A 27,908-nucleotide genomic window follows, 5' to 3' on the forward strand; every position below is an offset into this window, starting at 1 on the left:
AATTTAATCATGACCCCAAGAATCGAAATCTATATTGTGAGATACCCAAAGAATCACACCCCTAGTAACCAATATGTCCTCTGAAATGACAATGAAAGAAGAACGTGTGATCTCTTCACATTACATGGACTGTTGCTGATGACATTAGTCATGCAGTTTCTTGGAAACTTCCTTGAAAAAAGAAGAAACAATTCTTGCCTTTGGGTCTGCTAGGACTTTCCCAACAGCTGAATAATTTTATTATTTTTTCTGTCTTGAAAATATACAATACCAAACAATCACATAATTATGAAACCCAATCTGCCTAGCATTACCTAAGACTTAAAAAAATACAATATACACATTTCACATTTTAACTTACTGAACATATATTGTTGTACATTTCAAAGCATACTTTGTATGTATATGTCATTTTGTGCCTACATCATCGAAAAACTAAATTTTGTTGCAAAATCTAATAAGAAAGTAACATTAATTGATGTTTATTTTTTATATTGTTTGATGGGAATATTAACCACTTATTACCTGTCGTGGTTATTTATTAATTTAAGGCTGCAAGTGTTAACAGTATCATTGGTGTTAATCCACCGGAAAACAGTTTTGACGAATGCTAATAAACAAAAAGTTTCACCCATCATTATTCAACACTCTCCGATACAGTAGGAGGCGGTAGGCACCGTTTACGTTGATTTATGACCCGCAAATAAACAAGAAGAAGAAGAAGAGAAAAAAAAGAAGACGAACGTAGATTCCGGTTTGGTCACAGCAGTGGCGGGAGATTCCAGCATGGCGGTGCAGCCGAAACACAACCTGTCTATGGATAGTGCAGCCGAGCATGGCTTTCTGAGCTTTATTTTCTCCATGCCAGAAAAACCGGAAACTACTTTCAGAATATTTGACCGCAATGACTTCTACACTGTCCACGGAAAAGACGCCATATTCGCGGCGAAGGAAGTTTTCAAGACTAATGGGGTCATCAAATTTTTGGGCTCAGGTAACCTGGCCTCTATAGCTTAGCTAACCACGTCACTGAAGCTTGCAAACTGGCGGCAGGCTGAAAGCTAATTCAGCTACGTGTTGATGCATATGGAGGCTTAGATGTAGCTGCAAGCTAAGCTAGCTTACTTGCAAATGCATCCATCAGCCGCACTCCTGCTAACTGTATGTTGCTTTATAGGGAGCGTTGCATGACAGGAGTCGAACAGGTTGTTTTTAATACTAATGTGGGCGTGTTTGTCTACAGGGAGTCGCAAGCTGGAGAGCGTGGTCCTGAGCAAGCTGAACTTTGAGGCCTTTGTGAAAGACTTGCTGCTGGTGAGGCAGTACAGAGTGGAAGTGTACAAGAACCACAGCAAGAGCAGCAAAGAGCACGACTGGAAGATTGAGTACAAGGTAGTGTGTTGACTACCGAGAAGTGATAGTGTGACCCATCTACCATTTCCAACTTTGTCCTCGAAGTGCTATTGGTTTTGCAGCATCGAGTGCAACATAAAACAAACAGCATAATAGTCGGAACAGCAATCAGAACAATACATGACTATATCCTGTCATCCCCTACATAAAAGTATGATCAGCATAGCGTTATAATCAAAATACGTGAACAGTCCTCCAGAGATCAACATGAACATCATCCTACAGATAGTTTTAATATTCCTGATGCGCAAACTGCCTCCTTTTTCCTGCGTTTAGGAGGGTAATGAGTGTTTGAATCTGTTTCGGTAGAGATTGATGGTCCCGATGAAGAGGGTAGGTGCCTTGAGACCGAATGGGATTTGTCTTCTTTAGTTATACAGACCAGACAGGCTACTCTTCTGGATCCTGTTACTTTGCTGTTTTTAAATTTAGATGAGCTATGTTGTTGTCCTACTTTAATTGTGCCACTAATTCATCATGATTTATGTGTTGTTTGTAGAGGCCCTGTACTGTGTATATAATGCTTTTGTGTTGCATGCCTTAGTTAGCACTTGATGATGTTGCCCTCTGTAGTCTGCACTGTATACATACATTTTTACCTATGGTTGGGTGATGCGATTGTATCACAGTGTGGTCAAATGTATGCAAAAAGTGTCTGATTTTGAATTGATTTGATTTATGTCTAGATCAACAAGAACCAAAGGGTAATCAAAGGGTTACTTACTACAGTACCAACATGTTAAAAGACTGGCATAAAAACATCTTAAAACAAAGGATTTGCAGATCTTGAACATTTTTAAAAAGCGCTGTGTTCAGTTCCCTCAAAATAGGCCATTGTTATAACACTATCGATGTGAAAGAGGCCGCTCTTAAGGATGAATCTACGCAGAGCGTTAGCACCTTACTCTGCACCTTACACCTTACAAAGCTTTATCATGCGTTTCAGCTCATTGTTCAGCTGGTGAACACTGTTGGTAGAGACAGTTAAAAGAGAGGGAAGGTTGGATTTGGATTCATCAGGTGGCCAGAAACACGACTCCAAATGGACGATAATGTTAAGTCATTGCAGGTTTAGACAAACGAATAAAACAATGTTTTTATTTCTCTGTCTTACTGTTTCTTGCCTGTCGCCCATCTTGCCCATTTCCTCCGCTCTCAGGCCTCTCCAGGAAACTTGACTCAGTTTGAGGAGATTCTGTTTGGTAGTGGAACCGGTGCAGTGGGTTGTGCGGGAGTTGTAGCCGTGCGGTTTGCTACAGGAGCTGATGGACAGCGAGTGGTCGGGGTCGGCTATGTGGACGCCGCCCAGAGGACGATGGGGGTGTGTGAGTTTCCGGACAACGAGATCTTCTCCAACCTGGAGTCCCTTCTTGTCCAAATCAGCCCCAAAGAGTGTCTCTTGGCCCATGGTGAAGGCAACACCGACGGCAATAAACTACGGGAGGTATGTAGCAGTGACAAAAAGATCTGCGCTCCATCTGAAAGAACTTGTGTGGAACTGTATGTTCAATATATCCCCAAAGCAACACAAACAAGCAACTTTCTGTCACATCAAACTAATAGACTAATAGTTTCAGGCCTGTTAATAATACAATATTACTTCCTAAATTAATTAAAATGTTGCTTTAAAAGCGTTTACATTTAAATAAAAATATCTGATGATAAATTGCAGGGATCGTGCGAGTCTGAGAAGTGTTTAATTTTCACACCCCGCCAATGTATACATTTACTAACGCCCACAAACAGTATAGGTGCAAGTAAGGTGTGAATACTTTGTGCGATTATGGTGTAAAGACGTTATTATGTGTTTGTGTAGGTGGTAGAGCGTGGCGGCGTACTGGTCTCTGAAAGGAAGAGAGCAGAGTTTAGTAGCAAGGACATGGTCCAGGATCTCAACAGGCTGCTGAGGGCCAAGAAAGGAGAGACTGTGGCGAGCAACACGCTGCCTGAGCTGGACAAACAGGTGAGCAAAAAGAAAGAGCTGTCTGACACTTGAGAGTAAACAACAACTTCACATAAATCACTATAGATTCTGTCACATGATACCATCAAGAACAACATAACGATGCTAAGATGTTTTTCCAAGGAGGCGCATGTATATCTTTTGTACATTTTTAACCATAAATATCCAATATTTTTTTTTTTTCCCCCGTGTGGTCGTTTTGGAAAGGCCCGGTGAAGGTGGCTGGCGGTTCTGGCTGGAGCTTTCCAGCACCCTTCACCCGGACGTCGCCGCGCAGCCGTGGACTAAGTGTCCTGTCTTTTAAATTGTGATCTGCGTGTGCTTTCATTCACAGGTGGCTATGTCGTGCTTGGCCGCAGTGGTGCGTTTCCTTGAACTGCTCTCTGATGAGTCCCACTTCAACTCTTTCAGTCTGACTGCTCTGGACCTGGGTCAGTACATGAGGCTAGACAACGCTGCCGTGAGGGCTCTTAACCTCTTCCAGGTCAGTGACGGGGACCAGGTCATAGAAACTTACATTTTACCCCCAATTAACCAGAGTAGTTAAAAAGTAAAGTAAAAAACTAAAAAGTTCAGTTCACCCAAATCACAAAAGAAACATTCTCTCTCTTACTAGTCATGCATGTAGTTTAGATTGTCCAGGTTTTTAAATGTCTGAAACCTGTCGATACAGTTGAAGTAAAACAAAAACACATTAGACAACTGTGTGGCAGCTTAAATCAATTTAGCTTTTTAGATTCTGGGTCATTTTGAATGAATTTAGCATCTATGGTGTCACGTTTTGTTCACAAGTTCAAGCATCGCGCCTATGATTGGTTTCTACTCCAAAGCAACAGGCCGACGCTCATGGGTATTGTAGTGATTTAGACACGTCCAAAACTGGTGGGCAGAACGTCCAAAACTGGTGGGCAGAACGTCCAAAACTGGTGGGCAGAAAGTCCAGAACTGGTGGACAGAACAGGATTTCTCAGAAACAAAGTTGTAATAATTAAAACTTAGTCAGGACACAAACCCTATCCAGGATAGTGTGCACTGAGCCTTTTTGTTTTGCAGCTGCTGGAGCATGTCATGTGATCTCTTTCGTACATGTCCTAGATATATTTCGCTGTGCTAATCTATTCTATTAATCGAGTGTTTTTTAATTCCCAGGCTTTAGCGTGTTACAGAAGCCATGGGAAATGTGTATCATTCTAAGATATTAATGGATCTTGTATCCTCCCAGGGATCACCTGATGACACCAGTGGAGCTCATTCATTGGCCGGTCTGTTGAACAAGTGCCGTACGCCGCAGGGTCAGCGGCTGGTTAACCAGTGGATCAAACAACCACTCATGGACAAAACCAAAATAGAGGAAAGGTAATCCATTAATGGGAACAAAATGTCAAGTTCAAATAATTCTGGATGTCCAGAGGCTTATTTTAATGGATTAGTATCGATCAAACGAGGCCGATCAGATTCTGTGTCAGTTTCAGGAGGCACATTCTCCCAGTTAAACTTTCACTCTTATCTTTTGAATAATTTAAGTTTATACATTATTACACTTTATTTTTGAACCAGGACCTTTTTTTTTGTATTTGGATCAAGAAGCTCGTGAAATATAAAGTCAGATTTAGCAAGCTTCAGTTATTTCAATGTGTCAGATGCATATTTAATCACTGTAAAGATGGGACTCTGTATTAAAGGACTTGGATCTGGATCAAAACGCGTGATTTGGACGTCGATAATTTCTACACAACATTGTGTACTGTAATGAATTGTGTGTGTTATACCATGACTATGTCTATTGGATAAATTGCTGTGAAATTGGCTCTGGAAATTTATTGCATTCATGTTGACACATTTTGAGGATACTCTTGATTTGACTTTGTGTGTACAGGCTAGACCTGGTAGAGAGCTTCGTGTGTGACTCTGAGCTCAGGCAGACTTGTCAGGAGGACTTGCTGCGGCGGTTTCCGGATCTTCACCGCCTGGCCAAGAAGTTCCACCGTCACTCTGCGACGCTGCAGGACTGCTACCGCGTCTACCAGGCTGTGAGCCACGTCCCTGCCCTCGTCACAGCCCTGGAGAGATACTCAGGTACACACCGCTGATAGTGTGTGTGTGTGTGTGTGTGTGTGTGTGAGTGTGTGTGTGTGTGTGTGTGTGTGTGTGTGTGTGTGTGTGTGTGTGTACTGTACACTGGTGCCAGATTTTTAGGAAGGTGCGGTGTATTACTCCTCCTTTTTGGCCTTCACAGCATTAATTCTACAAATCTTACTGTCAACATGATGCAAAAAGAATCCTGTATTTGTACTATAACGGTACAAGTTTGATGTTCCTGAGGCCACGAGAGAGACTCTTCTCGTTCTTCACTGAAAACCTGGTCACCTGACATCATGGCTGTGCATACTACCTTTTTTATTTATTTCTGATGCGTGTGTGTTTTGTAGGTCGCTACGAGGTTCTGTTGGAGGCGGTGTTCCTCTCTCCTCTCAGAGATCTGAACGCTGACTTTGTTAAATACCAGGAGATGATTGAAACCACACTGGACATGAACCAGGTCTTTGCTTTAGTGTTTTATGTTCAATGTAAGAATATCGCTCTGCTTAAAGTTAGCGTTTTATTAATTCTACACGTTGTTTACATGTATCTTTTCTTGCGTGTAGATTGGCCACCATGAGTTCCTGGTGAAGGCGTCATTCGATCCAGTGTTGAGTGAGCTGAGAGAAAAGATGGACGCGCTGGAGAAGAGCATGCAGGCAGTGCTGAACAGTGCCGCCAGAGAACTAGGTACTCTCTCACACACACACACACACACACACACACACTCTATCTTACAGATATCTGTAAAAACAAGTTTATTCTGTATTTAAAACTTTAAACAACGTACAGTATAGCACATGTATGTACAGTATAGCACGTGTATGTGCAGTATAGCATGTGCAGTATAGCACGTGCATGTACAGTATAGCATGTGTATGTGCAGTATAGCATGTGCAGTATAGCATGTGCAGTATAGCACGTGCAGTATAGCACGTGCAGTATAGCACGTGCAGTATAGCACGTGCAGTATAGCACGTGCATGTACAGTATAGCACGTGTATGTGCAGTATAGCATGTGCAGTATAGCATGTGCAGTATAGCATGTGCAGTATAGCATGTGCAGTATAGCATGTGCAGTATAGCACGTGCATGTACAGTATAGCACGTGTATGTGCAGTATAGCATGTGCAGTATAGCATGTGCAGTATAGCATGTGCATGTACAGTATAGCGCGTGCATGTACAGTATAGCACGTGTATGTGCAGTATAGCATGTACAGTATAGCACGTGTAGTATAGCATGTGCAGTATAGCATGTGCAGTATAGCATGTGCAGTATAGCATGTGCAGTATAGCATGTGCAGTATAGCACGTGCATGTACAGTATAGCGCGTGCATGTACAGTATAGCACGTGTATGTGCAGTATAGCATGTGCAGTATAGCATGTACAGTATAGCACGTGTATGTGCAGTATAGCATGTGCAGTATAGCATGTGCAGTATAGCATGTGCAGTATAGCATGTACAGTATAGCGCGTGCATGTACAGTATAGCGCGTGCATGTACAGTATAGCGCGTGCATGTACAGTATAGCGCGTGCATAGCGCGTGCATGTACAGTATAGCGCGTGCATGTACAGTATAGCGCGTGCATGTACAGTATAGCGCGTGCATGTACAGTATAGCGCGTGCATGTACAGTATAGCGCATGTATGTACATCAGCCTGGAGGATCTCTGTGAGAGCATTTGTTCCCACTGACCAGAGGTCACTGCAGAGCCTTCCCACGTATCAGGGAGCCTCTTTTACTGCAGCCATGCCCACATTTGTCTGACACTAACATTTATTTTGTTACATTTTACTGGGGTAATAAATGCCCTATTTAAAATTTTAATGTATGATTCTATATTGTACACATTTTGATGATATATGAATAACAAAAGGCTCCTTTTTGTCTCCCAGCAAAGTTGTGTTGGTGAGTTGCTCAGAGCTGTAGAGGCTCACAAGTTTATATAATTCAAATTTCTTTAGAATCTCAATTTTAAATCGCCTAGAGCTACAATGGTTACATAATCACTGTTGAGTATTCTGCCTATAATTATTTTGATTAATCAATTCGTTTTTTTTCTTTTCTCAAACTGATTAATCGATAATCAAAATGGTTGCCGACAAATTTAATGGCTGACAAGTAATGGATTAATCTTTTGCAGCTCTAGAAAAGACTTCATAACACAGTATGTTATGATTGCCCAGCCTTGTTTAGAAAAGTGGCTACATTATGAACGTTAGCGGCGGCAGGAGTAATAACAACAATGGTGACGTTGCTATCGAGGCCGTTCTAAATCGCTTAAAAGTACCAATTGCTTCGAAACATTCTGCTTTTGAAGGTTTTTTTTTTTCAAAGGTCAGATGTTTTTCGCATTCTCCCCACTTGATTTGGGAAGAGGCGGATACGTTGCTCTCGTGATTTGATTAGGGAGGGTTTGAATCCCCCTCCCCCACAGAAATTGGTTATAGTGCAGGTCAGACTTTAGATGGAAACGGTGTAGAACAAATTGACATTTCTGTCTAGCAGGCAAATGGTAACTTGTAGGAGGAAACACAACCGGTTAAAGCTGAACAAACTGTTTGTGGCTCCGTGTGTAATCTCCGTGGTCAACCCTAGCCCTGATGTTTAGATACATGGGCACCGTAACTCCGCAAGGGAGTAAATATCTTCTTTTTATTAATAATAATAATATTGAGCATTTGATCTAAATTAAAACAAAGCAAGTTGGTTAGATTTAGCGCCACGTGACTATTATTATATTATTGTGACATTTATTTCATGGACGTTGTTTGTGTCTCAGGTCTGGACGCTGGTAAGACTGTGAAGTTGGAGTCCAACGCCATGCTGGGTTTTTACCTGCGAGTCACCTGCAAGGAGGAGAAGAGTCTGAGGAACAACAAGAAATTCAGCACGCTGGATGTTCAGAAGAACGGAGTGCGCTTCACAAACGGGTCCGTCTCACTGTGTCACACACATCATGTCCGCCTGGGATAACAGCGCTCTCCCTGTCAGCTGACTGTCTGTTGTCTCGCATGTGCTCTTTCACGTGTCTATAGTAAGCTGAGCTCTCTAAATGAGGAGTACACCAAGAACCGGGAGGAGTACGAGGAGGCCCAGAATGCAATTGTCAAGGAGATCATCAACATCGCCTCAGGTGAGTTTTATCACATGCTGCTCACTGCGTCCCAGCAGTATGGCATTGATTTGACAGACGGAAGAAATTACAATCTCGTAATTGCATGGAATTTGTCTCATGTGACCTTTTCACAAATCAATTTTATTCACATTTTCTACAAAGGGCAGCAAACTGTAGTGTTAACTTTTTAAAGAAGATTGTGGTCAGATGGTATTCATTAATCAGACAGTAATAATGTTTATGGCCTGCACATGCTGCAGTCTCCTGTCTCTGTGCTAATTCAAGTGTTTAAACTTTTTTCCTCCCACCAGGTTACGTGGATCCCCTCCAGACGCTGAGCGACGCCATAGCGCAGCTGGACGCTGTGGCGAGTTTTGCTGTGGTGTCCGTCTCCGCCCCTGTGCCGTATGTTCGGCCCCGGCTGTTGGCGGACGGATGCCGCCGTATGGAGCTGCAGCAGGCCAGACATCCCTGCATGGAGACTGACGCGGACACCGCCTTCATACCCAACGACATCACCTTCGTCCAGGGAGAGAAGAACTTCTACATTATAACAGGTGTGAAGACATGACACACTTCCAAAGTGAAATATTTTAACACTTTAATAGCAATTCTATTGAGAAAAAATAATAACGCTAATAGTGTGAATATGGGATGGTCTCATATTTAAAAAAACAAATAAAAATAAAAAAACCCATAAAGCTCTGCAAAACTGAGGAGCTGCAGATTAAGGAGATTATTCTCTGTAGGTTCATCCCTTTCACTTTCTCAGTTTTCACAAAGCATTCTAGAGTTTTCAGTTTTCTTCCCACCCATTCCATCGAATCAGTCACACAACGGTAAATACAAACAAAGAAGAATCACTGTTTTAATCCGTAAACATTGTAATTTGCCTGAGGAAATAGGAAACATCTCAAATTTAGTTCCTCGTCTAATTTTTTGGTTTAGTTGCTTTTTCCCCCCTTCAGTTCTGAGAATGAGGACACATGACATTATTCTCCTCTTTGTCAACAGGACCAAATATGGGCGGCAAGTCAACGTTTATTCGTCAGGTCGGTGTGATCGCTCTGATGGCTCAGATCGGCTGCTTTGTGCCGTGCGAGAAGGCAGAGCTTAGCGTGATTGACAGCGTCATGGCCAGGGTGGGAGCGGGAGATAGCCAGGTCAAAGGAGTGTCCACCTTTATGTCCGAGATGCTGGAGACGGCTGCCATCCTGCGGTAAGAACAGACAAGCTTGTTTACAGCTACGAAGATGATACACAAGCTTTTTTCTCATCGCCAGCTTTGCCCCTCCAGCTCGGCCACAGAGAACTCTCTCATTATAATCGACGAGCTGGGAAGAGGCACGTCCACATACGACGGATTCGGTCTGGCATGGGCCATCAGCGAACACATTGCCTCCAAAATCAGCTGCTTCTGTCTGTTCGCCACTCACTTCCACGAACTGACGGCACTGGCAGCGCAGCAGTCCACGGTCCACAACCTGCACGTCACAGCCCTGACCTCCCACAACACACTGACCATGCTGTACAGAGTCAAATCAGGTTGGTCGTTAGATTAGTGCAGATCTCGGCACATGTAATGCAATAATAATAATACAAGCGTTTTCCCTAGCCTATGGATGTAAACTGACAGGGTGACATCTATTTTATTGTTTCTCTGGACTTTTTGAAAAATATAAGATATGGAGTGTTAAGGTACAGAGAAAAGGCAGGTGGACTGACCCAGCCCCTGACTCTGTGTTCAGGTGTGTGTGACCAGAGTTTTGGAATCCATGTTGCCGAGTTGGCGTGCTTCCCGCCATCGGTGGTCGCCATGGCTAAGGAAAAGGCGGAGGAACTGGAGGAGTTCCAGGAACCTGCAGGGGAGAGGTCGGAGCAGGAGGAAGAACCCGAGGCCAAGAGGCGACGGACAGACAAACAAGTAGGGCTCAGTTTTCCCAATATCCAGCGATCATCGCAGCCCACATATACGGGCATGCATTATGGCCTCATTAGAAATAAGAACTGAACCTAACTTCAGTTGAATGACTTACTATACTGACTTTTAATGCCATACTATGACATTCTGATATAAAAATACTTTGTCATGAGGCTGAAAAGGTGGTTTTTCTTTTCAGGGTTTCTAAGAAGTTGACATTTTGGAGATGTACAAACATACCAGCATCACACTCACTTCCTCAAATCATCTGCGTTCCTACACTCAATCTATCAGATATGAACCTCAGCGCAATCACATATCACCCACTAAACCAAAAGTTCACTACCATCTGGTTAGATGGAGCTTTGTTAGTTTCGTCAAAGCAACACTGAACCATCTGACTCGCTACAGTATAATAAATTGTATACATAAGGATTTCTTTATGTAACCAAGATCCTGGTACAATAAATCTTACTGATGTGCTGCTTCTTTCAGGTGGGAGAAAGCCTGATTCAGGACTTCCTGGAGAAGGCGAAGTCACTCTCTACTGCCACTATGAGTGAAGAAGAGGTGAAGGCGGCGCTCATGAAAATGAAGGCACAGCTTCGCTCCAAAAACAACACTTATATCACAGAGATCCTGTCCCGCTGTGTTCCTGCAAAAACAGCTTGATTTTCAGGCTCATCATAACCAACAACGGTCATGTACTGTAGGTAACCACACTAGAGCATTTACATTGTATATTTTTTTTTTTCAATAAAGAATTAACACTTGGATATGCTTGTTTTTTTTACATTTGGCAGTGTAATTTAAGAACATCACATTTCTTTGGAAGCACATGATGCTGCCATTTTCAACATTCCCAAACATTATAAAATCAGACATTTATTGACAATTCTGCAGGATGGGAATTTAAAGACAGACACCTGTGATCTAATAAAGTTTTATTTTCTTAGAAATGGCCAGTTTCCTGTTTTCTTTTTTGTCTTTCTAAGAAAGTATACCCCTTTTTGAATTCCAACTAGCATCTACATAATGGTTATTGAATACTTCACAATATATTAAGTCTAGATGTTATGGTACATGCATACGATTCAGGCTGCATGAGGAGCCACAGTCACCACGATACACGGGGGAGAGAGAAAGGGACGGGCGGGGACGACTGCAGATCGACTCTTCAGTTCCAGTTCAAAAGGAGCTCAAACTCCTTTTGAAACCCTCTCCACAAAACACTGACTGCATCAACTTATAAACATGTACACACACACACACACAACTTTCACTGTACACAACACACATTTATACACTCACATACACACCTTTATACAAGTGTGGAGCCCCTCCACCTGCCATTTAAGCTAATATACTGGAGAGGGTTTTTAGTGTTTAAACGAGATTCTCTTTCACAGAAAGAACTTCACCACTGGGACATTTGAGTTTCTGCACTTTGCCTTACGGTTGGGGTGGGAGAAGGGATGCTAACCAAATAAAAATAATTATAATATATAATAAAAATAAAAGACATTCAAATACAGTCAGCTTTTTTGCTTGAAAATACAAAACTACATGAGAAAGCATTGAAATAAAATCCATTGATCGGAATTTTTTTTTTCTTTTTTTTTTTTAAAAGCCCAAGTGCTCCATCACACACACACAATCTTGCTCTTTATCCACACACACACACACACAACAGAGCAACATCTGCCCATCCGTTGCCTAGTTACAACTGCCAAGGCAGCCAATGGGGATGGCAGCTGCGAGGAAGCAGAAAGTCTCTTTGACAGCAGTTCTTGTGAGGAGGAAGAAGTGGGCTGGGAGGCGAGGATTAACACCGGGTGGGAACTTCACCCGCTGCCACCGACGGCCCCTCTGCATAGCCCTGCTCTTCTCATCTTTGTCTACAGACTGCAATAAGAAATACTCGAGTGAGGAATCTCTTGTGGCCGCTCTGTTAGTCTTCCCTTAGCTCCACTGCTCCCTCTAGTGGAGTCTGCCTCCACTGCAGCGCGTCTGACTGCAGCGGGCAGGAAGCTGCTTCCTCTGCAGCCTCTTTCACCTTGATCCCATCCGAGAGCGCCGCAATCAGAGTCTCTCTGGGTCCTTGTGGATGTGTGCGTGTGTGTATATATATGCATGTATATACACACACACACATACATATATATATATATGCATGTGTATATATATATATATGCATGTGTGTGTGTATGTGTGTGTCTGTATGCGCGCATGGCTGTGTGCAATGTAATGTGTTTATATGCTTATGTGAGAGAGTGGAACTGGACCGGATGCCTTCAGTTGTGTTGCAGCGTGTTGGACTCGATGGGCGGCGCCGAGTCATACAGAGTGTCTGTGTCGTGTGTGGGCTCTCCGGCCAGCGTGCATGGGTTGGACAACGTTCCTGCTCCGCAGTCGCAGAAAAACCTAAACGGGGAAGTGATAACAGGGATTATTACCAGAGTCTCAAGTACATACAAAAATTTAACTACAGTTGCTTAATTGTCAGATTGAAAAATATGATTCCCAGTTTTTCCAATATTGAATCTTAAACATGAAATGCAAAAAATTGAAAATAATTGGGACGTCAGAAGAAAATGTCAAAGGAACCAAAAATGTCTTACCGATCGTGCCGTATAAACTCTACATCGTGTCCTTGGTGGCATTTTTTGATGCAGTTTACACAGATGGCGTTCCTATCTGTTGTATTACAGGTGTGACATCTGGAGCGATAAAAGAAAAAACAGATTCATAGACATAACACAATGAGGGGAAATAAAAACAAAAGCCATGACAATTACTAATCCAATACGAATGTAATGTTTCGGTTGGTCTACAAAATGACTTTATTGCCCAGGTTGATGTCTTTACCATTAGTTGATTATCAAAATAGTTGCAAATTAATTTAAAAATCTATCAATATTATTCAGAACCTTTTATCTGACGCACTTACCTGTAGAAGTCGTGCATGGGGTAACTGGTGTAGCTGGAGATCTTGTAGAGGCACTGTCCTCTGCTCACTGCCTTCTCAATGGCATCCTGGTTATTCAGAATCTTATTATCTGACAGAAGAAGGACAGAAACATGCGATCAGAAGGCAGATACAAACCGCTTGTAACTAGACGGAGGCTTTCATGCACACAAAGCAGCTCGTTACCTTTCATGGTGACGTTGACTCCCGAGGCCAGAAACAGGCCTCCAAAGCGATTGTTGAAGATCTGGTTTCCCTCCAGCGTGGCTGTAGCGTGGTTAGTTATTTCAATACCTGGAGAAGAAGAAAAGTCTGTCATCAGCACCAAAAGGAAAGATTTGGAAAGACCAAACTGAGATTTGTGCTCATATGGATTTAGAAAAAAAGCTAACCTGCAGCGAAGCCGTCAAAAATGCGGTTCTTGCGGAGTATCGGGTGACTGTTAGTGCTGATCAGCACACCAGCCTGAGCATTCCTGAAGATGTCGTTCTCTTCCAATAGACCTAAAGAGAAAAAACAAAAATCATGGTTCAAACCTGTAGATCAGTCTTTCTCAAAGAGTGGTCCGCGGACCACCGGTGGTCCGTGAGCGACCGTTAGTGGTCCGTGAGTATATTGGTAAAATGTCACATTTGAAATTAATATATTATAAGTTTAAAGTGTTTCTCAAACTGTTTAAAAATGACTAGTATAGACTAGAGCAGGGGTCGGGAACCTTTTTGGCTGGGAGAGCCATAAAAGCCAAATATTTTTTAATATCATATGTATCATAACTGGCCCGCCGGCTTAGGTAATTAAATCAATGCATGGCACAACCACGGAGAAATACATATTTGAGGAAGTATCTAAATGTGTGAGAAATGAAAGTGCCTCGGGACAAACTGACGGGACTGACGACAGACGGAGCCTTGGATGCGGGAGAAGATGCAGCGGGAGAACTGTGCAGGTGAGCTGACGGTGTATCACCGCATCATACACCAGGAAGCGCTGTGTTGTAAAGCTCTGGAGATGGAACATGTAATAAGCACCGTAACACAGACCGGAAACTTTATAAGAGTCAATGTAAGTATTTTCCTGAGGAGATACATTCTGAACATGGCGGTGTGATGGCTGAGTCGAGGGAAAGTGCTGAATAGATTTTTCGAGTTGCGTGAGGAAATCTTCCAGTTTTTGGAAAGCAAAGGGAAACACACCACAGATCTCTGGGACGATGTGAGCTGGCCTGTTTGTGCGACATAACGAAGCATCTCACTGTTAAACCTGCAGCTTCAGGGCCGTGTGATCACGGACATGTATGATGCAGTGAGAGCTTTCCAAGCCGAGCTGCCTGTGGGAGACTGATGCAGCAGGAAACTTTGGTCACTACGTGTTTCCAAACGCTGACAAACCATCTCCACCGCTGTGTTCCCGACCGCACATTCTGCTGATCAACTGAGCGTATTTGCAGCTCAGAAATTAAAATTGAACTGCTCAGCAATCCGTTTGCAGTTGACTTAAATATGTTCCATATCTTTTTGGACTTTATCCAATATGTGTATCCTGTTCAATAAATGTGGACCGTGTTTGGCCCTCGACGTAGTCCCAGTTTTTAATGTTGGCCCTCTCTGTGATTGAATTTGACTCCAGCTGCTTGCTTTGCGCAGTTTCTCCTCTGCTCGGTTTTCGCGAAGGGCGGGGCTTCGCTGCCGACACACACACACACACACACACATGTGCGTACACACCGACAGTCAGAGACAGGGCGGAGAAAAGGAGAGGGGAGAACTAAAAAAACAAAATCCGCTGCTAAAAGTTTCACTTTAAAATGACACAGTATAATTATTTATTACTATAAATGTCAGCGAGCCATATAGACTAGAGTGTAGCATAGATGTAGCGTAGCTACGTAGGTTCGTTTTACGATCTTACGTCATATATGATCTGCGCGGTTAATTTGAGTAGTCAGTTAAAAAGAAAATTAAATCAAAAATCTGATGCGACAGTGAAGGTGCTGATGCAGGTGCTGATGCAGGTGATTCAGTAGCTACAAGTCGTTCAGCCGCAGCAACAACAAGTGATTGTGTGCGTTACTGAGTCCCAGGAGAGCGTCAACTATCACATCAAATCGGGATTGTTTTTTGACTGGAGATGAAGAGGATCCCAATCCACACTGTTTTGTGCTATGCGTCGTTGGCAAACGAGGCCCTGAAACCCGCCAAACTCAAGCGACATATTGAGAGTAGACACAAGGATTACTTTGGGAAACCTTCAGGATTATTTGAGAGATAATGTGATGAATTTAAGAAACACATGTCGAAGGCGCCGTCACAGTTTGCATTCTGCGTATCTCTCAGTAGCAAACGATCTTGCTGTGGGTAAGTTGCGGCTCTGTTCGCTCAGACATAAACTCAGTAATACTTGTAGTCTACGTTTCATATGATGTGTAAAATCTATCAGCATTTACTGTTTAAATCGCATATGAAAGAAATGCTTGTAGAATCCGTAGTTGTATTTGTATTGTTGATTTAATGTGTGAACGAGCGATACAGAGAAGGTCACATGAAGCTCATTATTAGGCGGTCATTTGTAATATATTGTTGGAGTGGTAAGCAGGCCTATTGTTTTTGGATATTTGGGGAGTTAGGTGGTCCGCGACTGTTTTTTTATTGGCTAAGTGATCCATGGTCTGAAAAGGTTTAAGAAACACTGCTGTAGATCTACAGGAGTAAATTGTAGTAAGCAAATCTAAACACTGAAGTTCAGCGCATGTTGATCGTGTTATCAAGTTTAAGACATACTGTATATACACCAAAGATTTTAAAAAGCTGTGTGATGTTTTCTAAATTATCTGGCTACAGATTGTGATTAAGTACCTCTGCCTCCATTGAAGATGCAGATGCCTCCATCTCTGCCGTCATGAATCTTATTTCGTCTCAGCGTGGGGTTGCTGTCCGTCTTGATCCACACACCGGCCATGGCATTGTCAAAGATCTCATTGTCCTCGATGAATCCCAGACCTGTTGTATTAAACAGCAGGATTAGACATGCAAAGAACACATACACTACATATGAGACCAGCGGCTGAATAACAAATACAGACCTGAGTTGTAGACTAAAATCCCTCCATTCTGGCCTCCCCATATCTTGTTGCGCCTGATCTTTGGGTTGCTCCCCGTCCTGTCAAGATTCAACAAGAATTATTCCATACATTCACAACCGAGTGGAAAACGAAAAACTAGAAAAATCAATAACGTGCCAAAGCTTTTAGTATGATCATCTGGTTTCATATTTCCTATGTTTAGTAAATAAACTGCTGAAAGAGGGCAATCGTTACCTTATTTGTACACCAGAGTACATGTGATTGTAGATGTCATTGTCTTCCAACACACCGTGCCCGTTGTCATAGAAATATACGCCAACCTAAAAAATTTAATAAAGACAGATGATCACAATATTGAAGTTCAGACTAATTTGTTAGATAAAATGGCAACATACAAGTTAATTTTTCTCCAGAACAGGAAAGTAAATTATAAAACGTAAAGTAAGGCAGAGTGAACTAAAGACAGCTGCAGACCTGTTCTCCTGTTGTGCAATTACACGACTCAATTAACAAAATATTCCCATTCACACACAAAACGCTTGAGGAAAGGTGCACATACATGCATCTTCAACTGCAAACTACACCTATGATGTGTCGTACCAAAACAAGATTACTAAAGAAAACCAGAAATGTGTAAAGAAATTAAAAGCTTTAGTTTGATATTTCTTACTAAGTGCATAGTATTGCAGTCACTCAAATCAAAATGACAGATTATAGCAGTGCCTCACTTCACTGCAGCTGTCACACACACACACACACACTTAATAGTCAATGTTTAACTTTCCATAAAAATAGCGTACAAAAATTAGGTTGTTAATTATATAGTTCTTAGAAAGAAAGAATCGGCCAAGAAAGTTGTAATCGGTGTATCTCTACTTTATATAGATTTCCAATGTTTGACCATGTTCATTTTACCTGTTTGCCACTGTGGATGCGGTTCTTGCGGAGGACCGGCGTGCTGCCTGTGGTCACCCAGACTCCAGCCAGTGTGTTGCTGTAAACCTCATTCTCCTCGATCACCCCCTGGCCTTTCTCATGCTGAAACACAAGGCAGGATCAGCAGTCACAAACCTCTGAAGTTTTTATTAAAAACCAGAAAAATGAGCTGTACTTGCTGGGAAAAGAGTATATTTACCACATAGATGCCCCCATGCTGTCCATCGTGGATCTTATTGTGCCGTACAATGGGGCAGCTGTTTGTTCGGATCTGGATGCCTGCCAAGGCGTTACCATAGATATCGTTACTCTCTATTAAGCCCCGTCCATCTCCAAATATGTACACCCCTCCTTGGTTGCCGTTGAATATAGCATTTCCCCTGGATATAAAAGGAAACAAACAGTCACAATCTTGGAATAAACGTCCACATGCAGACAGAGACATAACATTTTCTTCACAGCCATGTGTTTATTCACAATAATATCAGCCGTGTTGACCGTGTCATATTTTGCTGTCTCCATTGAATCCTAATGATGCATACAACCAGAAGCCAAATAGCCCGTGTCCCTCTATAGGTTTACAAATGCTGTCCAGTGTGAAGTGTTTGTCCTCACCGTATCGTCGGGTCGCTGTTGGACGTGATCCACACACCAGCGAAGTTATTGGCGTAGATTTTGTTCTCTATAAACTGTCCCCGCCCCTTCTCGTGGACGTAGATGCCTCCCGTTTGGCCATGATGAATCTCACAACGCACCACTGTTGGGTTGGCGTAGGCCTTCACCTCAAAGCCTGCTATGCGGTTTCTATGGATGTTGCAGTTCTCAAAGTATCCCTGAAACACAGAAAGAGGATTTAGAGGGTCTGTGATGTTTCTTCAAGTAAAATGTATGACATGACGTAGCTGCTGTGTATTCACCATGCCGTGATCGAAGGTGAACACTCCAACGTCTCGCCCGTGGTGGATGTGGTTACGTCTAATGATGGGATTACCGTGGTTTTTCACCCAAATTCCTGCTAGCGCATTGTTGCTGATTTCATTGTCTTCATAAATGCCCTGGAACAGACGAGAAAACATGGAGTCAGAATCCTGCGTGAACATTTATGTGGGCATTGTTGTGCACTTATGGCAAACTATTAGTGTTACTATTGTGGAGAAGAAATGACTTTTTACCTGTGCGTGATCTGTAATGTACAGTCCTACGTTCTCACAGTCACTGATGTTGCAGTGTTTGATAGTTGGACACGCTCCCTGGCCACTCACACACACAGCTGAACCCACTAAACACGGACACAAATAAACAAAAAACAGAAGCGTCACACTACAGTAATGATCACTTTCATTATCAATTGAAGAAAAGTATTGAAGCCACAATGACATGACAAGACAAAGCATTAGAATCCTTACAACTAGGAAGCAGCACAAATGTGGTATATCTATCAAGACTTAAATCTTAATTCATTGGTTAATTTTCTGCTGATTGACACAATTTAAATTTGGCATTCAAAATAGATAAACGCATGTTCAAACAGGCCTGTAAACTGCTCGCCACACCTGTATGACATGGATACTACGAGTTGTCTGGAATGCAGTTTAGTGCTCATTTAAATGCGTATTATTTGCATAACCTATAAACAAGGCATATATGGGCTAGTAAACACATGCATAGAAAGTAATACTGGCATCTCAGTAGGGCTTTACAGAATAGTTTGAGGCTTCAATCATAAAGTTGATTCATTTATGAGGATGTGATGGCGTAGTGGTCTAGTGGTACGCCTTCCAAACAAAACACTAGAAGGTCGGGAGTTCAATACCAGGCTGAAACCATTGTACCTCTGAGCAAGGTACTTAACCCTGAGTTGCTCCAGAGAGACTGTCCCTGTACTTAGTTCAATGTTTTCACAGAGTTAGATTCCAGTGGTGTCTGTGTAGTAGTGGGATCAGTTTAAGCTTACAAAAAAAAAAATATCACAGGTTTGGGTGACAAAGCAGCAAGTTATATTATTAATAACTTACAGAAACATTGGAGTGCAATAGTCCACCTTCTCTCTCTAAAACACAAACACAGCGAGCCGTCTTCTGTCTGCACATACGTGTATATATGTTGACGAAACTGACGTCATTAAAGAAAGTGGATAAAAAAAAAAAAAGACTACCTGATTTTTTTTAAATCTAAAAAAACATCATCTCATAAAATATGACGACATTCAAAAACCTCAATAGAAGCTTCAGATGTAGAAGAACATGACATTCGGTACAGCTCTACATCTTACTGGCAACACTGTACTCATTAACAAAACATATCAAAAGGTTATGATATTATCTAGGCGAACGAACAATCACTCCCAAGACATTTGAGTTATTGATGCTAAATGTGCCGCGACATTTCATGCTACATGGTCCTCATCAGACGATGAAGACACTAATTCACATGGCCAAGGCTGATGGACATTAAGTTCAATACATGAGGGTCTGCGTTATACTTTACAATATTTCCTATTGTAGAAAACAAATAACCCAACATTTTTCATGAGAGAACCATAATAGTCATTGCCTCCAAAAAAAAAAAAAAAAAAAAAAAAAAAAAAAAAGAACTACTGCTTCGGGGTTTTTTGGTTTTGAGTCCAAGACCCAAATGACAAATTTAGTCTCTCATTCTGGGACATAATGAACACACTGATCATTAAGTGATATACTTAAATTAGGGACACAGTGTTAGTATTCTATGGTTTTACAACACAAACACTAAACTGTTATAATACAGGAGTACACACAAACCTGAACGATATGTAAAAGAAACAAGAGCCCTGCAGGAAATGCTGCATCTGTCAACTCATATGATTTCTTTAGGGCTGTACGAGTGTTCATGTCATTGTGTCCTGCCCTACTAAGAAAGAGTCAGTGTGTGTGTGCGTTACCTGTGCATGTGGAGCGAATGATGCAATGGTCGATGTTGGGGCTGCAGTTGACTGTGATCTCCAGACAGTGGTGGGCGTTATGGTGCTGCGCTGACTTATCATCAGGATTAAACTGAGAAGAGAAGAGCAGCAGAGGTCAGACACTGGCTGCGCTTACTGACAACACATCAAGCTTCTTTCCACCCACCACATCCACACTCGACTCTCCCTACTGGAGGCATTAGTGACTATTACTGTAGCTGATAACAGTATATAACCAGGAAACAGTGATAGCTTCCACTACAAGAGACATAAATTAAAATCAATAAGATAAGATCACATAAAGAGTGAATTTATATTGTAATTGAAGATTTTGCAACAGAAAAGGAAACTTTTTAATTCTTGGACAAAAGTGGTGGTGCTAAAGAATGACTTGTTATAGCTGGTTTAACTCTACATACAAAACTACACTGGCAAAAATTAAGCTTGACATTTATAACAACAAAACATCTTCATTCATTGTGTTTAAAGCACGTATTTCTGCACAGTTGCAGAGAAAGATTAGGCTACACTAATATTATTAGTATATTTTTTAGAATTAGATTCCAGTTGTGGCTGCGTATGATTGTTTCAGACTTCTGTGATCAAAACGTTTCCAATAGCTTTGTAGTGAAAGTCCAAAATGTATTGGAAAAAAGATAGATGTAATCATTTCCAAAATTCACAACATGTTTTTATCTAACAAAATGTATTTGTTGGGGTTCAGCCATTCAAAACAACGTTTTCACTGTGGTCAAAAAACAGTTTGCCGCGCACAAAGGGAGGCTGGCACCGGTTATAATGGGGCAGTCATGAATTACATTTATATACAAGATGAAAATCAATCCCCCCCCCCCTTTATTTAGTGTGATGACGTCATGGCCATTCAACACTTTAAAAAAAAAAAAAAAAAAACTTCTATTGAAGCTTCGCAGAAAAACAACATTTGGTAATACACGGTTAGTGATCACGTCTGCCCGGGTCAAATTGATCTCCATCAGTGGATGAATAGTACCATTCTCACCATCTAATTGGCATTTGTATATTTATTACATGGTTATAAAGTAATGCAAAACGGATAGCTTCGCTATTTACTGGCTTGCTGCCAATTCTGCCCGGGGTGAGGCTTTGCTGGTTTTTGGCTGGCTCTGTGTCACCGCAGGGCAGGCGGTGCATGCAGATAAACGGCGCCCCTTTGCCGGGGCTCCTCTCTCAACCGGCGGCAAAAGGTTCCGGACTCCATATGTCCACTGCCCGAACTTCGGTGCCGCTGAGCCGGTTGAGGAACGTCAGTAAATGACTCTCTCCCCCCTATCACGATTTCAGTGTGAACGCAACACTGTTATAAAACCTTCTAGCTGCTAACACTTAACTAACCAGAAAACAAGCTGTACCAATATTAGGTCATTCTCTTTTAAAAATTCTATTCAGCAAAACATCCTTTATAGGTTGGTCAACGTGTCCTATTCCAATCCCCAAAACAGCAGAGACAAATTTTCTAGTTGACCACACAATTTGTTTTTGTTTTTTAGGATCCCATGAGCATCATTACAAGGCCGTGTTTGTTGTTCGCCTCATTTGTGGTTCTTACTTACAGAAACCCAGGAGTCTCCATTTGGGAAATAATAATTTGATCCTCAACTATAAATAAATAAATAAGAGACTAAGCAGGTTTTTCCTACTGTGACTTCATAGCTTAACAGTGGAGCACTGTGAGAATATTAAAAACAGGGTCCTAAATATACAGCCATTCTTCACGGTTGTTTAAAAATAGGTAAAAATCAAGGAATAAGTGAGAGCTATGTTTACCTTGATGGTCATATATCCCACATAGGCATCCTCTGAGCCCTCCATGAAGACAAACGTCGAGTCTCGAGTATTTTCTATCACCACCTTGTCTGCTACTTTACCGGGAGCTGAGGGGAAAGCAGAGAACACTCATTAACACCCTTATTCATACGGATAATAAAGACCGCTGAGACTGTATCCCATCTTAAGAGATATATTGATTGCATGCGGCACAAGCATCGAAATAAAGTCTTAAGTACTTTCCAGTGAAGAAAACATGCTTACCTGCACCAATCATGGTGATGGGGGACTCTATATAAATCCACTCATCTGTATAGATGCCAGAGTGGACAAAGATTAGACCGTCAAAGTGGGCCTCTTGTACTCCACCCAGCGCATCCTCAATGGTGTCATAATACTGCAGGAAAAAAAGAAGGAGGAACAAACACGTTCAGGCCGAATTTACACACGAACAATTCATCAAGGCAGTTTGGAAACTCACACAGGTGTTTACATTAGCTGTGCTTTGCATAAATGTCAGTGCTATGGCCAATGAAATAAATCCTGAAGGATTTCTCTTTTAGCTATTACTTACCAGCATATTCTCTCTGCCTTTGTATCTGCCAGGGTTACTGTAGAAATGCTCAGCAAAGCCTGGTTTTACATGAGCACCTTTATACTGCAACACAGAAAACAGAGGTAAAGTTTCTGGTGATCGCACCAAACAGTCTTCATAAGAATCACGCTAACCTTTTGCTAGTGTAGCGCAAAAGAAATAGCATATTTAGGTGCAGTAAGGTTTCTGAATAGAAAACGGTGCAAATTGGCAACAAATGGCAGACAGTACATTTTGGATTGTTACCCTTTAAAAACGTAGCATTTGTTGTCTTTTGACCAAATGTAAACACAAACAGAACGAGATAAAACAATCACTGAAGCAAATTCCATTAACATATAGCAAAGGTGGAACCAAATGTGACACTACTAAGTTTTATTTATTTTGTATTTTTAATTGCATAGCATAAGAGATGCTTTTCAGTTGTATAGCCTATTGTGAACTAATGGGCAAGTGTTTGCACAGCATAATACAGTAGTGTTTGAAATGTTCCTTATTTTTAGAATTAAAATATTTCAAATGTTCGAAATAAATACAATTTATTAGTTTTTCCACGCAACCAACCTCGCACTAAGCTGTGACTCCTAAACTGAACCGTGACTTCTGCGAACCATTACACCTCTAGTCTCTGCTGGTTGTGAACATCTTAAACACACAGTTGTTTCTCCTGAAGAGGTCAAATGACCCAACAAGTGACTGGAAGTCAAAATATATTTTAAATTCTGTATAGCAGAATTCTATTTTTTTTCTTCTGGTTCCCGTCCTGTAAACCATCCTGCAACCCATGAACCCCAAATTAGGAACAAGTGTCACATGGAGACATGTTACACTGATCTGACTGAATGAACTGAAAGTGTTCGTTGTCAACTTCTGAGAAATACAAAATAAGCAGAAAAAGAGTTTTGACCCCGGACAAAAGACACTAAGGAGCTGCTGGATTCCAAGTAACTTGTTTGCTTCCAGAAAACAACAACATGAGAATAAAGCACAAGCACCTAAGTAACTTTTAATTAGGTGCTTGTGACTAAGTCAGATTTATTTGACTGTTCATTTAACTGCTTACAATTGCTTATCAAGCTAATTTTCCTAAGTGCTCATCAATGTTTTATAGTGATAGCTTTGCTTCCATTTCTTCCTGTACATAGAGATATTTCAAAAATAAATATACAGACAGAGTCACTTTCTAACGTGTGTGCGCAAAAACTTTACAAGCACTCTTTTCCCCAGATCAGATATTATTATCCTGGGAGTGACATGGATTTCATTGCAAGGTTATATATGACTGCACAGAACTGCACTGCATTGTTTACTTTTAATATCTATACAGAAAATGTAAGGAGATAATAAAAATAACCCAAGTTTGTGCAAAGATATTAATCCTCTTCAGAGAGCACTTTCTTCTTCATGGCAAAACCACACAGAAAACTATGAGGTCAGACTTACCAGCTGTTGGAAGCTCTCCTTCCAGGGGTTTGGGTGTTCATGCTCCTCAGGGCTGACTTGGTAGAACCTGCCTGGCTCAGGATGCATCATGGGACGTGTATACTCAAACACCTCCATGTATAGACGCTTCCTGGAATATTAAATACCACATTAAACGAAATTCAGTCTGCCTTTTATTGAAAAGACAAGTTTCCATCTCTTCAGCAGCACTGACCATAGGATGGGGTCGTTTGCTAGCTGGCTGAATCTCTTGCAGACACAAGCTGCCTGACAAAGGTCCTGTTCCAGTAAGTAGGAGAAGATCTTCAAAACAACCTCATCTGGAAGCTTCTGCTGCAGATATTGCTCTGCTGGGGCTGCTAAAAACACACAAATACACACACACACTCAGAATATAAGCTTTAGGAAAAATATATTTCCTCTCCAAGCACATTAAACTATGGAGTAATGCTATTAAATGGATTGGAAAGTAACAAGATTAACCTGCCCACACAGAAAAATCAATAAAGATTTTTTTTAAAGGAGGGAAAAAGCTAACACTATCTCCTTGCCCCAGCTGCGGAGATTTAACACACACCTGGCAGGTCGTGGCTCTTACCGGACACTCGTGCCCGCTTGGCTCGATGGCCAAAGGCCTCTGTTGATGAAGTAGAAGCTCCCTGTAAAAGAGGGGAAAGAGGGGAAAGAGGATATCAACTTCATGCCAAGATTCAAGCACTAAGTAATCAACTGGAAAATGTACTGCCCTGTCACAAAATCATTGTTCTTTCAAAGGACACAATCAATCAGCAATTCTCTCTCATTCACACACTGAAGTCTATAGACATGCACACTGCAGTCAATGCACAAAAAATGCACTTTAATGTTTCAGTCTAACCTCCATTGGGCCCTTGCTCGGACAGGCAGAGGCGGTGGCAGAGGCAGCAGCGGTTCTCTTGGGAAGCAGGGTCTTGCGTCGGAGCTGGTAGGGACTATTCTGAGCTCCTGGACCGGACTCCTCAATAGCCATCTCTGCTGCAGCTGCTGCAGGAGCCTCCTCATCTGGACAAAAAAGGAAAACAGATTTCCTATACATAGACCACTTTCTTAAGAGGCACTTCAATGCACAAAGCTGCAGTATAGACCAAGGCCATGCAATTTAAAAAATCAAATTAAAAAAAAATCCCTGAGAAGCTGAATCATCTTCTCCTTTGCTCAATTACACAACTAAACGTTCTCCATGAGTTGCAGCAAACACTTTAACCACTGACACAATGGTGTGCATTCAGCTCACATGCTGTATGCACACTGCGCAGGCTAACAGACAGGGTAATAGTTGGTAAGGCAGACAAAGGTTAGTGATTGATAATGGCAGATGCACCCCCTGCAGCCACAATGCCAGTTTTTCATGTCTAGTCAATCACAACTGATATCAGGCAGTGTGCATTTGTCTCTGGTCCTATATGTGCAGGATCAGACTCAGCTTTTATGGTGCTGTCAAATGAAGGGCCGCAGATCAAGTCGATCAGACGTGCAGCTAATGGCTAAAAACTGAACTGCGTAGCTGGCAAATCCGCGGTGTAAACAAATCGAGCTGCGGCTAGCAGGCTCCGAGAACAAGGAAGAGGATGTGGGTTCAATTTGTTGGCTAAGCTAGTTTTAAACTATGGCTCCAAGCACAGAAAATGGACTCGGTGAATTAATAGTAAACACACCGCATCATCTATCACAGCTGATCTAGTGTGGCCTCTGGAAGCTGGGGCGTCTCGGCTAGCTAGCATTGCCCCCATTCGCTGCTAATGTTTTTGTTAACGCTACACCCCAAAAATGGCAGTCCAAAGACGCCGCAGATTTACACCCTCAGAATCGTTAGTGACAGCTGGGAATGCGGCGTCCGATAAGACATGCAGATTGTGGTCAATGCGTGTGAAGTCAATCCCTTTGCGCCCAACTGAGGTTACCTTAATATGTGCTATTAATGTTAAAAGGTTTAGCAACATACGCATTACGTTAGGCGGAGACAACCCCCAACCTCCACATAACCTGGTAAGCTAGCTAGCGGTGTTAGCTATCCCCAATCACTCAAGCCAAACAAAGCGCGGCCTGGCCTAAGCCATAGAGCAAGAAGCCTCGGTTTTTCCTGCTGAACCCGCAGTCTCCAGGAGTGGAGACCAGACCAGTAACGAAAAACAAGGGCGATGTATCGACTGTTATCGCCTGACAATGCTTCGTGTTAAATAATTAGCTGGCCGTGGCCTAGCTTACCTCTATCCCCGTTGTTCCGTTCGGGCTGCACCGGGCGCGGCCTCGACACTCGCCTGGGTCTCCTGTTGGTGGCTCTGACGGAGTTCATCTGGGGAGTTGGTTTTTGAAAAATAGACTGCTATCCTCGACCGACCGCTTCTAAATTTAGCCCTCGACCTAAACTAACACCCGCGCAGCCTTTTTCCCAGACACAACCAAACAACTGCGATCAAAAACCCGCTGGTATTTGGGGTGTAATCGCTATTTTTTCTCCTCCGCGGTGTTACAGCTCCCCCCGTATCGCTGCTCGGTGCCAGCTCCGTCTCAGTCTGTAGCAGGAGGAGCCATTAACCCACACGGGAAACAATCGCGAGAAAAAAAGACCAGAGTGTCCGTTCAACCAATCATATTTGACGTTTTTATAATATCATCCTGCAGCGGCCAATCAGGAGCTTCGTATCATACGACTTGACAAACCTTTCTGTTGTAGTTCGGGATCGGTCAAGCGGCGATTTGATCAATGCCCGAGCAATGATAATGCTAAAAATAATATAAATTTTGAAGCCCTCATTGTCACAGATACATAAAGGCTAGAGCTATATCTTGGTATAATTTGTATGCCACATTGACAAGAGATATCCTCTTATGTTAAACCAAGCATTTAAAAACTCACTTTTTCTTAATTATAAACAAAGAGCATAGCCTTGAATGTGTCTAATTGTCTTCCTATCTAATGGATTTATTTATTTGCCATAGCCTATGTCAATGAAGATATGAGTGGAACATACCGAGCATATGGAGGGCAGATACTGTGATAATGTTGCAGGAAATGTTTATATTAAAAAGTTTATACATTTTTCAAACTTCAAAAATCTTAAAGTAAAATGGAAATGTGAATGCCAAATCAGGGTACATGAATTGTGAGATGGAGCATGATAAGCGGAGTAACATTTTACAGTAATGTTTAAAATGTTATGATTATATTTCAAAACTAAAGTATTACCTAATGATTTAAACAGAAGAGGGAATTTAATGACCTTTTGTCATTAATACTGTATTAATTGGCAATACAATTGGAATCAATTTGAACTGACGTGAATTCAAGCTGAGACTAAACAAAAATCTTTTAACAGCCACTTTTCAAGACTGCAGGATGTGAGTTTTTCAAATGATAGATTTTGGGTGCAAATTTTAGTAAACACGTTTGGTCAATAAGTATCATTACATGTAATTGGACCACCAGATGGCATTGTTTGGCTGCAAATGATTACGCGATGATCTCACAGCAACTGAGACTGTTGTGTTGTATTGTTACAAAAGTTTTAGTTTTTCATATTGTTTTCGATGTGGAGAAGATCATTATGTAGGAGCTCTTAATACACCCTTTAAACATTCAACAAAAGCAGCGATTAATCATTT

General features: G+C 41.8%; 2 protein-coding genes across 5 annotated transcripts; one reads left to right on the plus strand and one right to left on the minus strand.

The window, feature by feature from the left end:
- The first annotated feature begins 736 nt into the window (after positions 1–736).
- msh2 (mutS homolog 2 (E. coli)) lies at positions 737–11,462 on the plus strand. The gene is made up of 16 exons (XM_029455704.1): positions 737–994; positions 1,244–1,392; positions 2,573–2,857; positions 3,230–3,376; positions 3,711–3,860; positions 4,599–4,732; positions 5,253–5,452; positions 5,806–5,915; positions 6,022–6,145; positions 8,245–8,395; positions 8,501–8,598; positions 8,892–9,137; positions 9,595–9,799; positions 9,878–10,125; positions 10,329–10,504; positions 10,997–11,462. The coding sequence occupies exons 1-16, from the start codon at positions 787–789 to the stop codon at positions 11,171–11,173; spliced, it is 2,808 nt and encodes a 935-aa protein (XP_029311564.1). The 5' UTR covers positions 737–786; the 3' UTR covers positions 11,174–11,462.
- On the minus strand, positions 9,168–26,835 carry fbxo11b (F-box protein 11b). Of its 4 annotated transcripts, none has more exons than XM_029455709.1 (23): positions 26,511–26,835; positions 25,144–25,307; positions 24,865–24,925; positions 24,481–24,622; positions 24,267–24,396; positions 22,803–22,886; positions 22,493–22,625; positions 22,229–22,335; positions 20,402–20,513; positions 18,657–18,763; positions 18,402–18,539; positions 18,100–18,317; positions 17,684–17,864; positions 17,464–17,586; positions 16,783–16,868; positions 16,549–16,625; positions 16,322–16,465; positions 13,862–13,972; positions 13,656–13,763; positions 13,452–13,560; positions 13,123–13,221; positions 10,977–12,925; positions 9,168–9,794 (listed from the first exon to the last, which is right to left on the minus strand). In XM_029455709.1, exons 1-22 carry the CDS (start codon positions 26,596–26,598, stop codon positions 12,796–12,798), a joined length of 2,652 nt encoding a protein of 883 aa, XP_029311569.1. In that variant the 5' UTR covers positions 26,599–26,835; the 3' UTR covers positions 9,168–9,794; positions 10,977–12,795. The 4 variants fall into 4 exon arrangements, with proteins under 4 accessions (XP_029311569.1, XP_029311568.1, XP_029311566.1 ...); XM_029455708.1 differs by having other exon boundaries at positions 24,481–24,625; XM_029455706.1 differs by having other exon boundaries at positions 24,844–24,925.
- Between the last annotated feature and the right edge of the window lie 1,073 nt (positions 26,836–27,908).

The sequence above is a fragment of the Cottoperca gobio genome, chromosome 19 (genome assembly GCF_900634415.1).
Source record: "Cottoperca gobio chromosome 19, fCotGob3.1, whole genome shotgun sequence".
Lineage (NCBI taxonomy): Eukaryota > Metazoa > Chordata > Actinopteri > Perciformes > Bovichtidae > Cottoperca > Cottoperca gobio.

Bases quoted from the DNA above. Each gene is read 5' to 3' on its own strand.
- msh2 (XM_029455704.1), top strand. From the start codon at position 787: ATGGCGGTGCAGCCGAAACACAACCTGTCTATGGATAGTGCAGCCGAG. The intron at 3,377-3,710 runs GTGAGCAAAAAG...TTTCATTCACAG, and splicing joins TGCCTGAGCTGGACAAACAG to GTGGCTATGTCGTGCTTGGC. The intron at 10,126-10,328 runs GTTGGTCGTTAG...CTCTGTGTTCAG, and splicing joins GCTGTACAGAGTCAAATCAG to GTGTGTGTGACCAGAGTTTT.
- fbxo11b (XM_029455705.1), bottom strand. From the start codon at position 26,598: ATGAACTCCGTCAGAGCCACCAACAGGAGACCCAGGCGAGTGTCGAGG. The intron at 22,336-22,492 runs GTAAGCATGTTT...CTTTCCCCTCAG, and splicing joins CATCACCATGATTGGTGCAG to CTCCCGGTAAAGTAGCAGAC. The intron at 17,587-17,683 runs GTAAATATACTC...CTTGTGTTTCAG, and splicing joins AGCATGGGGGCATCTATGTG to CATGAGAAAGGCCAGGGGGT.